The sequence below is a fragment of the Convolutriloba macropyga genome, chromosome 5, assembly GCF_964194025.1.
Source record: "Convolutriloba macropyga chromosome 5, txConMacr16.3, whole genome shotgun sequence".
Taxonomy (NCBI): domain Eukaryota; kingdom Metazoa; phylum Xenacoelomorpha; order Acoela; family Convolutidae; genus Convolutriloba; species Convolutriloba macropyga.
This window is the reverse complement of record NC_134472.1, coordinates 3,686,439-3,699,196: the sequence shown is the minus strand read 5'-3', so window position 1 is coordinate 3,699,196 and position 12,758 is coordinate 3,686,439. Positions and strand designations below refer to the sequence as shown.

At 35.8% G+C, this 12,758-nt stretch overlaps 2 protein-coding genes across 3 annotated transcripts in view; both read right to left on the bottom strand.

Annotated features, from left to right (window-relative positions):
• Window positions 1-12,758, bottom strand: part of LOC142339055 (T-complex protein 1 subunit eta-like) — a 235,886-nt gene that overhangs the window by 107,060 nt on the left and 116,068 nt on the right. The gene's annotated exons all lie outside the window — the stretch shown is intronic.
• The window catches only part of LOC142339689 (uncharacterized), a 42,664-nt gene continuing 33,657 nt past the window's right edge, over window positions 3,752-12,758 (bottom strand). Inside the window, exons 4-8 of the mRNA XM_075389909.1 lie at window positions 12,333-12,526; window positions 10,837-11,024; window positions 10,055-10,289; window positions 9,624-9,755; window positions 3,752-4,541 (exon numbers count right to left, since the gene is read on the bottom strand). Coding sequence (XP_075246024.1) covers window positions 3,752-4,541; window positions 9,624-9,755; window positions 10,055-10,289; window positions 10,837-11,024; window positions 12,333-12,526 — 1,539 coding nt within the window. The remainder of the gene's footprint in view (window positions 4,542-9,623; window positions 9,756-10,054; window positions 10,290-10,836; window positions 11,025-12,332; window positions 12,527-12,758) is intronic.

Below are 12,758 nucleotides of genomic sequence, written 5' to 3'. Positions count from 1 at the left end.
AAACTTTCAAATGATACCCAGGTCCAGACTTCGACTCATGAAAAGACAATCCTCGACCAAAATGTGCTATGAAAAGACCATACTAGACTCATTTGAGGTATGAAAAGACTTTAGCTGGACTTTAAGACATTCTGGACTTTAGCTCGACGCAGATTTTTTGCAAAAGACTTTAGCTGGACCCAAAATTTTACAAAAGACTTTGGCTCGACCGAAAGTTTGTGCTGGACTTAAGCTCGACACAATGTTCGCAAACAAAGGCGAGTTAAAGTCTTTTCATGGGTTCATCATTAGTCTTTTCATAAGTCTGATTTTTTGCCATTAACGATGTGTGTGCAACATTGCATATAACGTAGTCAGCATATATGATCCTGCACCTTTTACGATTCAAAAGAACAACAAAAACCTCAAAAACCTGCATTATTTTAAAAAACATAGCTCATAATTTTGGAAAGGAAAACAAACTGAATAACGCCGAAATTTTTTCATGGCTAATGGGACTAGAACCAATACTTTTAAGCTAGCTGGCTTCATTGAATCAAGTAACGTGGTAAAATACTCAATCTGTCAAAAACTCTTTATCTTAAGATTTGACAAAATTCTTAAGGCTTTTTGCAGATTCGCAACTGATTCTTAAGTTGGACTGCTCTGGTGCAAAACTATTTAGTCTTGCTCCGGTTCTGCTTCTATATGTACAGAAGCAGGAAAAGAACTGAAAAAATTTTGAACTATGAAAAAAAGCAGACTTATGAAAAGACTAATGGTGGACCCATGAAAAGACTTTAACTCGACTTTGCTGGTTATTAAAAGACTAAAGGTGGACCCATGAAAAGACCTTAGCTCTACGTTCTTCGTTATGAAAAGACTTTAGCTCGACCCATGAAAAGATATTAGCTCGAATTTAACTAGGAACCGCGACCGCGTAACTATAGTCAATATTGCCCCCCCTACTAGACTTTTAAAGTCTTTTCATAAGTCGAGGTCTAGGCCTGGGAGATGATATTTCTTTTTTCGAATGAGATAAAAGTGTAAAAGAAACGAATTTGTCAAATTAAAATTACTTCCAATACTTAAAACAAACGTTTTCGAACTTTACGTTCATCGTCAGGTTAAAACTGTTTTACAAATTGTTAAAAGATAAAATGAATATGTATTTACATTTGTCTGAGATGACAATTAAAACAATTCTAGGAAACATTCTAAAACATTCAATCGAAAATTTTTCCTTATATACAATATTTAGCCTATTTACAACACATATTTACATCTGTTATCAATTTACTTAAAAACATTCCTATTCCGGATTTTTCGATTTTGTCCATGTTCTTGTATTTTTAGGGTTATTCCGAATTTGCCCTAACCATAAGTATCCCTCTTGTGGAGGTTTTGCAAATTTCGTTTTGTCATGCACAAAATGTTTTTTGCCCTATGCATTCACATTTAGTCAAAATTATGATTTGAACTAATATTTTAGCGTGAGTTCCCTCCCCCTATATTCGTCGCGTGTGTTTAGTGCCGGCTTCAGCTTGCTGATATATATAGCTTCGATGATCATTAGTTTTTCTACTGACCGACAGGCGTCCAGAATTCTCCATTCAATGTCATTCGTGGCGCCACGACATTCAACTAGATGTTGACCCACCTGTGAATCCTTCTTTTGATGTTCTGTTATCCTTGTGGTAACATGCCGGCTTGTTTGCCCAACATAGATGGATCCGCATCCATTACATTTAATTTCATATACCACGTGGGATTTCAGATCTCTATCAAAGGATGATTTCAGGGTGGGGAGGCACGATCTTAATTTTCGCGTTGTAAAAACTACTTGCAATTCGCATAGTTTCTTCAATTTGCTTGCGAAGTTTTGAGTGAGGTTGCCTCTGTATTGTAGAAAAAAAGTTGGCTTATCATTAGATTTAGTCTTGCTTTTTTGATGCTCTTTTGGTGTTGTTCTTAATTGGTCTTTACCGCCACTTATTATTTTTTCTAGAGTCTGATTCACAATTTTTGACACATTTTTCTTATGTTGAAGCGGTGCACAGCTGCGAAAATTCAGTATTATTCCAGTGTCAGTTGGTTTTTGATACCAATGACAGGTGATATTATTTTTGCTGCTCACATTTACGTTAATGTCAAGAAAAGCCAAACCCCCATCCATGTTCACTTTTTCTAAGGTAGACCATTCCTCTGCGCATTAACTAAATGCGCATTATGATAAAAACTTCAACTAAATGCGCATTATGATAAAAGTCATAATGCGCATTTAGTTGAAGTTTTTCTGACATTCCCAGATCTGTAATATATTCGGAAAACAGAGAAGGCTTCATTGGGGCTGCTAAGATTACAAGATCGTCCTATGCTGTTATTTTTATTCCTGGGCAAACGAAACTGGCATGTTTTGCAAAAAAAAATTGTAATATGTTATTTTTCTGTATTTGTTTTTGCCAATAAACGTTCTTTTCTTGATTAAGCAAGTTTTTGTTAAGTTTGACAGATGTGAACATTTCTAACCGAGACAAAATTCTCATCACTTTTCCCTTATGCTACAAACTAATAGGCAGTGAAAAATTCAAGATCAATGTAAAAGATGCATGGTATTTTGTTACTTATATATTAGTTTCAGCGAAAGAAAAAACTGCTTTTTAATTGCTCTCAAACAAAGTTTGTAGCAATTATATTAGTCCTGTCTGTCTTTTCATGCGATTTTTTACTTGACCAATTTTTCGTCTCACGCTTCTGAGTTTTCTACCTCAAAAACGGGATAAACAGTTATTGCCCAGCGGGCATTAAGTCCTCTTAGAGCCTTTCCGCTCACTAGTCGTCAAGTATGCGGTTCACAGAATCTGTTTTGGAGACTTATACTTAAGGTGCGAAGGGCGATTCTTAGAGATTGACCCCCCCCCCCCCCACACACACACACACACAGTGTTGCCACACCATCAGACCCCTGGTGCACCCCCCCCCCCCCGCTGACCTTACTTACGCTCTTCAATTAAGCGACAGATAACCTCACTAAACCGTGCCTAGCTACCGACGAAGCCAGCCGGTCGTTAGAGAGCAATTCGCCTGACGTTAGTCAGTTGTTTTTTTCCTGTTTTTAGATATCTGAACATCGTTTCTGAATTTTTTTTTCAGTGGAAACCTTTCAAACTACTATTTTAGTGTCAAGTGTCTTAGTTTTACGTCTACATGAATTTTTATACCGTTTTTGAAATCGAATTTATTCAGCAAATTGGGTATATTTCCTCATGTTTTGGATCTAAACTAGTTGAACGCCAGGTCGAAAACTGTAGTTTTTAATGCAGGGCGCGGCTCGATTAATTGACAATACTTTTCCAGAAAATACTTCCTCAAATGCATCATAACATGGAGGAGGGGTGCTAAAAAGGGGTGAAGACCGTTGATTTCCAAAAGAATAAAATGTCGATTTTCAAATTAATTTTATGTAAGTGGGAGTTGCTTTAATGAAAAATGAATATTTAATTGATGCGCTCATCAGTTTTATAATGAAGTTGAAGTTCCGTTTAATGTTTTTTAAAATCTTTTCCGTTATTGAGCGTCATCCCCATCAGTACCCAGTTGCCAATTGGATTTCATTACATAATAGATCACCACGCAATCCTGCTGGCTGACAACTGTATGCAGCATCAATCTGTGAGATCGCAAATCGAAAAGACATAGATTTCTATATTTTTAATATTTGATTGAATCACAATCTTGCCATCGCTTTCAATTAGTTTAATCGCAATCGCTTTCATTTTTTCTTAGTTGAAGAAGTCTTCTTAATTTTAGACTCTGCTGACTGCTTTTGGTTTTTCACAGACTTGGATTTGACCTGGTTCGCTGACCCACGTGGTTTGGCTGAAGCAGATTGGTTTGCTGAAGAAGATGGCAGTACCAAGCTGGCATCTAGTGTGTTAACCAAAGCAGTTTCTCGGTCAATATCAAGAGGACCAAGATCAACGTCATTTTGTTGCTCTGTTGTCTCATTAGTAACGCCTGATGTCGGTATTTCAAAAGTTCGAATCTCTTCAAGTCGATCATCTGTGGTCTCTACTAGAGCGTTTTCCATCTTATTTTCTTTCGTTGACTGATCCCTGCAGTTTGCCTCAATTTCCGCCTTTGTATCTTCAGTTGTGATCAGCAATGGGAATGAGCTGAGTTGGTTATCAAGTGTTTCAATCGCTTTCATCGTTTTTGAGGCAGGCTGAGGAGAGTTAGTTCTGATTTTGACGTCGAAGTTCTCTTTTTTGTCGTCAGTTTTCTTTTCATAGTTATCTCCAGCTATGTCCTTCAAATTCGGTACTTGTTCATTGTTGTCCTGTGAGTTTAAAACTACTTTAGTTAGTTCTCTGGTTTCAGGATAATCGCTCATTTCATCGACTGACTGATTATCGTACTGTAAGCATTGTAACTGGTCGCCAGTTTCCTCTCTGAATAAGATTGCATCTTCCAGTGCTTTGTTCTCTATCTGAAGGGCAGTAATTTCCTCATGCATCTTTTCTAAGTGATCGGCTACGTCGTCGCTCTCCTCTTCCACTGCTCTATAAAGAACATGTTGGTGCATTTTCTATCAATTTATTTGAATCCGTATGGCTGCCTCAAATAGAACTGAAACTAAAAGGTTCGGGTCAAGGTTTCGCCTTAAGATATGGTTGAAATTCAGGTTTAAAATTACCTTTGTTGAAAAATCTCAGCTTGATTAGCGTTCGATCAAGTGAGTTTTTGTGCGAATTGCGAATTCAGCGATGAAATTTTTTAACCGAAAAAACTTGAAGTCTTATAATAATTTACATTCACGACTTGTTGAAACTTTGTTAAAACTGCCTTAATGAAATCATCAAGAGTTCTGTATAAAGTTCCAACCTAATGATGAATATCGGTAGACATGGGTTTAATCGTCGCGCTAATATCAGTCCAAATGCTGAAAGTAAGATTTTTTCAGAAGACCGCTGGTTGGATAAATGACAAAGCGGCCGTGATTTGAGGTTAAAAGAACATTCCGACACTTCGCATCCGATCAGTCAAGTCGATGTCGCACACTAAAATTTCTGTTGATAAACTAGTTTTTATTCAAAATGCCTCTTAAAGTTGAGTTTTGATGCGCAGGACTATTTGTTCTTATGAGGCGTTTTCAAATCAGTTTGTCCAATTTAAATCTATTTTTGGCTTTGAGAGTTTTTTCTACCTATGTTGATCAACTCCTCGGGGTCTATATTTTAGAGTTGTCTTTTTTCGCAATTAGCTTGATTTGGTAATAGTACCATTCCATTTGAAAGAAAAATCCTCGAAAAGTGATGGTGATATCAGACTGTTGTTTTTTTGCTTATCTGATTGAATTAATTTGTTTACACCTTTTCAGCCAAATTTTGTCATAATTTTAATTAGTAGTTTTAAATTCTGAATGATGACTGATGTGATCAATCGAGTAGGTGCAAGAATCAACTCGACTTTAGGGTATTACCCAACTGTGGCACCGCTACTGTAAGCAATGAACAACGATATTGATTACAAGACTATCAGAAGAAGTTCACCACAGTCTTGCTACAATTTTAACTGAAAGACTCTACAACTAAAAAGCTAAATACTATTGAAAAACAATGAACCTTGTTGATAATATCGAATTTTGACGAGCAAGATCTGTTCACAGAGGATATTAAACCAAAACTAAAAGAAATAAATTTTAAAACCTTGGAGGCGTACAAAAGAACGCTAGCAGAAAAGATATTATGACAACCTATAATGAAAATAATTTGACACGTCAAGTAAAACTTGTTGGATTACTTAGAAATGACCAAAATCTACAGAACGATCGTCTCTTGAAAGACAATTAAACTATTTTAAACTCTTTAAACTGTTTGAAGAAGTTGAACTGACTCCAATTTAAGTTTTGTTTCCATCTGTTGGGGATGCTAGGCTGTGCAAAAGCATGGAAGCCAGGCAATGGAAAACAAATTGTAGATCTTAATGCAATTTTTTTGAAACTCACATTTGATACAAATTTAAAGCCACTATAATCCCTCCTAGAGGAATTTGGGTAGTGGCTGCAGAGTTTTGAAGGCGGAATAATTATTACGGGCGATTTTAACGAACCCTTAAATGACTGGGCTTCTTTTACGTAAACGAAGCGAAAAACTATTCGCATATTTTTTGAGCTGCTAAATGATAACAATTGCCTAATGTTAGTACAGCATAGTACATTTGAGAGTTGTCAGATGCTTGGTATAATTTGTGCGTATTTTAACAATATCTATCTGCCTTTTGAATTGCATCCTGAAAACGTGAAATCTTTTCGGTGATCATTTCTGTGTTAAAACTTGCTATTGACATGAAAGATGGAAGTTTCGAGAAAAATCCGAAACTTTATATTACGGAACAGTTATCTTTATTCTAGTCACGCTTTAAATTCAAGTTTGTTTTCTCTCGCTTGTAGTACAAGCATATGATATTATTGTAAATGATTTAGCTTTGTAAATGATCTAAGAGTAGTTTCGTGACTTTGAAGCAATCAAACCGAATTATTTTACCCTGGTTCTAATGAAAACTACTTTCATTGCAAAAATCTTAGTTTGATTAGCGTTCAGTTAAGTTAGTTTTTGTGCGAAATGCAATTTAGCGGTAAAAAATTTTTACCGCAAAAAATTTCGTAATATTCATTCAAAAATTGGGGGAAATGCAATTTTCAAATATGCTTTCTTTGAAATTTGGCAAAGTTGTGCAATTTGGTATCATTGCCGTTTCCTTGATATTAAAATTAAATGGACCATCAATTGACGTTGGTCACAGTTGATATTTTTTGCCGATAGTATTTTTCATTTTGTCTGTCTTTTAAAATATATATTGTTGATGCCAACGTAAAGAAAAATAGTGCGGATTTTGGGATTGATTGAACGTTTGTTGGAAAGTTGTTGTCATTTTTCAAGTTTATTCGGTTAGGTATATCTTTTTATATTCGTTTTTATAATACAGGTCTTTGAAGCAATCGCAGCTAATTTCTTATATGCCAGCTGTGTTTATTTAAAAAAAGAAGCACTTTAATTCTGATCAGTATAAGAAAACCCATTCAAATTACACAAATCATAAGTGTATTTTAATGTAAATTTTACATGCAAAATTTATGTTTATAACAGTGAACGTACAATTTTGAAACAACAATATTTATTGTAGTTCAATTTTTTTTTAAACAGAATTAACACAAGGCGTGACTCCAGCAAATCTAGTGCTATTGAATTTGAAACTATGCCAAGACTGATTGGTTGATAAATGAAAAAGGTATGGTCTTGATTTGTATTTTTTCAATTTGATAGGCAATCAATTTACTATTTAGTCTTTTTTCTGGTAAACCATACCAATCCTTGATTGCTGTACGAGTAAAGCAGTTTTGTAATGCAGTCTTTGGCCTTTGAACATACAGTTCCAGAAAAGATTTTTTGTTCGGCGTGATTGTGCTATTGACCAAGTAGGAAGCGATTGACCCGTTTTTGTGGAGAAAGCAGTTAGCTGGCCCGATTTTACCGATTTTAATTTTCCAAAAGTATAATAATCTTTTGGTTGCAATGAAAAGTTTTATAGGTAAAATGTTATGTTCTAATCTCAGTTCTTTCATTGACTCGAATTTCGACCGATGAAAAGAAGCCTTCAAGGCCCAGTTGATTTGTTTTTCTATTGACACTAAAAGATGTTTTCCAATCGATTGAATGACCACGGCAGAGTAATGAAGGTGTCTCAAAACAAGAGCATTCAAGATTAGTTTTAAAGATGATCCTGGTAAAGAGTTGCGAACTGTGTATATGGTTTTTATTTCGCGAGCCATTTTTTTCAACAAAAATTTGACTTCGCTCTGAAATGCTAATCTATTGGCTTTATGAACACCTAAGTTTTTGATTTTTTGTTTTTCCTCAACGAGTGCCATCAATTTTTAGAAGTTCCTTCTGATTTTTTCTTGCGGTTTTGCTAAAAACTATAAACTCAGTTTTTGAAGAGTTTAAACTCAAATGATGTTCTTTGAAATAACTGGTGAATTTCATAGCTCATGATGAGAGCTGGTTTTTCCTTTTTTTCAATTGAATGGCCAGATGTGAAAATAACTGTCATCTGCATATTGAATAAGCTCTGTTTTGTTGTCAAATTGTTCATGCATATCATTGATATACAGATTGAACAAAAGAGGTTCCAAAACAGTGCCCTGAGGAACACCTCTTTCGACACTTAAACTGTCTGAAAAAATATCATTTAATACTACTGACTGTACTCGATCCGATAGAAAACTACCAATTAATTTCAGTGCAGATATGTCGAAGCCCAGTTTATCAAGCTTGATGCTTAGTATTTCATGATTAATTGAGTCAAAAGCCTCGGAGAGGTCAAGGAACGCTGTTGTTACAAATTTGTTTTCATCTGCTTTTTTCTGATGAACTCTTGCGTAGATTGTAGATCTTTTTGTCTTGAAACCATCTTGATGTTTACTGGAAAGGCGATTAACATTCAAATAATCGTTGATTTGATTTCTCATAAGGGTTTCAATTACTTTAGAGAGACAGGGGGTAATTGATATTGGTCTACAATTATTCGGTTCTTGAAGGTCACCTTTTTTGAAAAGCGGTATTATATGGGCTTTTTTTATTCTTTTATTTTTTATTCAGATTTGTAAAATAGAAATGCTTTTCTAAAACTTTGTAGATTTGAACACCGAGTGCGAGTTAGGTTAATTTTAATTTATTAAAAAATTGTTGCTCATTTGAAGAGTTGAAACATTTTGCGAACGCACATTACCGATTCTCCTTGTTTCTATAATATTATGTAGAATACTCATGGCTTTTAATGTTTCTCTTTTTTTGTTTTTTCCGGTTTGCTTTAGTCATTTTTGGTTCTAGAGTTCTAGCATTTGCACGAGTAGTTTACTGTTTTCTACGGGCTTATGTAAAACTTTGGTTGACGGATTTGAGTTTTGTGTGATCTGAGTTGCTCCATCGCTTACTTTTTTAAACAGCAGGCAATTTAATACCAAAGGGCAATTAAAGGTGCGCTGAAATGGATCGGATTTTAAAAGTTCAAATCTTACCACATGATTTTCAACTTTAAGTCGTGCAGTGAACTTATTACGACCCTCAAAAAAACAGGCTGCAATCCCCAACTGTACCCCCCCCCCCCGCCGGCTACAATAAAGTTGGTTTCCGTCATGTAGCTTGAGATCAAGAGAGTAATCAGTGTGACGCTAGTAGGTTAAATCATTCTATTTAAAGTTCTCATTTGGCAGTCACGTAGTTCATCAACTTTAAGAGAGTTCCGTCATATCTCAATTCGTTAATTTATCGAAACGGCCGAGTTAGCTTATGTTACTATGCTATAATATTCTAAGATTGGCAACGTTAAGAACAGCCTTGGTTAGGATAGTGTTCTATGATGCCATACCTTTTTGTGGAATAGTATCCCTTTTAGACTCAAGTTCATTTCCCGAAGACGTCACCGTTCGACGAAAAATCAAACTTTTCTGTTTGCGAGATAATTTCTAGCAGTTTTGAGTTATAATCAGTGTTTACGCCTATGATAACAGTGTAATACTGTTTAAAGTAATAGGGGTAATATGCTGTTTAATTGGCATTAACGAGGACTGTTTCTAATTTTACCCTCTACTTCTGAGTTTGGAACATCGGAGCTGTGTTTCCAATTCCAGTGTGTCCTTAAGGAGCGTCATTTTGTATCTCAAAATTGCGGTGTCACTTTTCTTGGCCATGTATGTCCTACGACAGTCCAAATACCTACAATGTACATTCCATTTCCACTAATCCAAAAATTTAAAAAGTAGTGTAGTTGTGAGTCACAAGAATTATCAATTCAAATTAACGCTTGAGCGAACTGAGATTTATCATTGAAAATGTTCCTAATGCATAGGTAATGTCTTTGAAACCGCTCCTAAAGTAACGATTTTGGTCTAAAGCTTGAGGCATCTTAATCATGTTAAGGACGTCTCAAGTCTGTTCAGTTAAGGCAAATCAAGTTCAGTTTCGATGGAGATACGTTACGAGAGCTACTTGACTTTATAGCATTAGATGGATACCTGTCATATGCGCAATTGAACGCATGTGACTCTCCCGTGCTTTCGGCTCTTTTCCATCTGTCGTGAAGTACTGTCCGGTTTTTGCTCAGATCGTAGATATCTATTTCACCCCTGGTCACCATAGCCATCCCATCCTCATATTCGTTTCGTAGAGCTTCGAACCTGTCCCCGTCCCAAGAAAGAGAAGCCAGACGCTCTCCTATCTCCAGACGACGTTGCTCCAGAATTTCAACTTCTTAAAATATTTTTATGTTGAGTCTGGAACTTATGTTCTTATGTGCTAAGCTATAGACACTGAAAGTAACCATAGCACCAACCCATTCTTTCTTTGGACTAGACAAATACTTGGCCATAAGTAATGTTCCTTCATATTACACTGTTATTTTCTCTTTATTCATCGAATGGTTTGAATGTATGTATGAGGATATTGAGTTTCACATTCACATTTTTTTTATGTTGCAGGGCAAATGCACGAAATATTTGACGAACTTTTTTCGCAGTAGCTCGTAAAAGTTTGAACGGTAATTTGACTGAAACTCACGTTTTAATTATTTTTAAATTTGTTAGGTTGCTTTAATTAGGAGCTTAAAGGTCGCGGGAAAATGTTGAAATAGCGAGTAATTTTTTTATGCCCAACAGAGGAATGTTTGAACTTGAGACTAAACGTAATTACTCGCTATGAAATTGTTAGAAATGATTTTGTCAATTTTGTTTAATGTGTGTTCTATCTAGTTCATTTGTTTCAAAAAACGGTTTATTGAAATCAAACTTAATATGATAACCGAGGGTGACATCATTGAGTCTGATTTTGACCTCAGAGAGAGTGTCGTTTAGAATGTCAGTCTTGCCCTCTCTCTCTCTCGTCCTTCTATCACATATACTCCAGATGCTCTTAGCCATGTGAATGCACAGCTCGCACTTTATCAGAGCGTCCGGGATGAGGCGCATGTAAGGCTCCAAATGAGTGTAGCTGAAAGAACAAGAAGCATTGGGTGCGCTAAGTATAAGTCTTCTTATATAGCTTTGTAATTAATGAAGTTTGAAGCAATTGTAAACGTGTATGTCTTTCTTTTGAATATTTTTTGCTGGACAGTTTTTGAGGTTTTGTTCTATATGATTCTTTAACTTCTTCAGTGATTTTTTCATTTTGCAAAATCACTCAAACAGATTTTTCATTTTGCAAAATGAGTTTGCGTTTTTGAGTGATCAAAGTTCTTCTCTTTCTGAAATAAAGTTTATTGCTTGTATAAAAGCTATTATGAGCGTAAAAGATTTAATTCTATTGTAGATTAGCAGAAGAGATGTTGAACTGTCATCCTGGATGTATGGTGTTCGAGTCCCTTATGAGTCGGCGTTTTTTGCACCCAAAAACCATTTCTAAGCTACGCCCCCGGTCGTTCGAGAGCAATTCATGCGACGATAGTCGGTTTATGTTTAAAAAATGAACTAGGATGCATATTAAATAGAATCCATTTCTATAGTTTTTCAGAAAACGTGCCATTTTTGAAAATCAGAATTGAAATGATAATGACGATAAGCACTTCTCAATAAGCACTCACTAATCTCAAAAGTGCATTCTCTGTTGTTCATGAGCATGGCAAAACAAAACCTAGTTTTACGCTGCTTTTAAAGCATTTGTAGTTTGTTTTCTGAGATAGTCAGGAAAGTTGTTCCATAGAGAACCTCAACTGGATAGAAGAGCGCGTTTCTGATTCCTGATTTTCGCATCTTCAAAATGCCGAACAGTGCCATTGCCATTCTTCACTTTATGTATCAAACATGAAGCCAGTTTTTCATCAAGCCAGTTGTTCATGATAAGCTAGGTTTGCCAAAAACAAGTCTTGCTGCCGAATTTTAGAATTCTCGAAGTTTCTTCAATCAAGACTCGAGAGACCCAGATAAAGAGAAGTACAATAACCAAAAGGGGACAAAATATAGCATCTGGCAAATATATGGCACTGCTCTTCTTTCAAGAATAATGTTTCCGTCAATAGAAAAATCAACTTTTCCTAACTGCACTAATTTGTTGATGTAGATTTTAACTAAAATCTAGCCGAACTTTGACTTGATGCAACGCATATCAACGAGTAGGTCACCAAATAGTGCTGAAGTTGATAACAGAATTATGTCAAATGGTGTTTGGTTGAAATTTATTATTTCTGTGTTCTCGTCGTACAATTTCAGCTTTAAAGTATTAAAATGCAGTGCACAGTGAATTTACATTATTTCATTCATGATAGTACATGAAATATATTGAAACATTTTAAAGAGTGAGAACCTTGCGTAAGCTAGAACTTCTGTACGACTCGTTTTATCAAACAGATCGGTTTGTATGGCCTTGCTCCCGGGTGATAGATCCAGAAGGGCCATCCAATGTTTCCTCTCCTGGTCCAATTCGCTAACCAGTTCAGAGAGGTGCAATCTATCCTGGATGTCCTCCGTCACTGTGATGGTCAGTGGAGCCCTGGTCACCTGAAATATCCTATTTTTTGAAATCATTTTAGTTGGGGCCATACCATGTGTAATTGTTGTGGTCTCGTTTCAGACTGTTTAAGGATTGGTTTGTATTGTTCCTGTACAAGCAGGAATTGTGTTGACCTATAATTAGTTACGCGTTCTTGTGAGGCAAACAGGATAGCCAAGTTATACAACAGAGAATTTCAATTTGGGGAAATGAAAAGTGATATAGCAATGGTGACTTGAC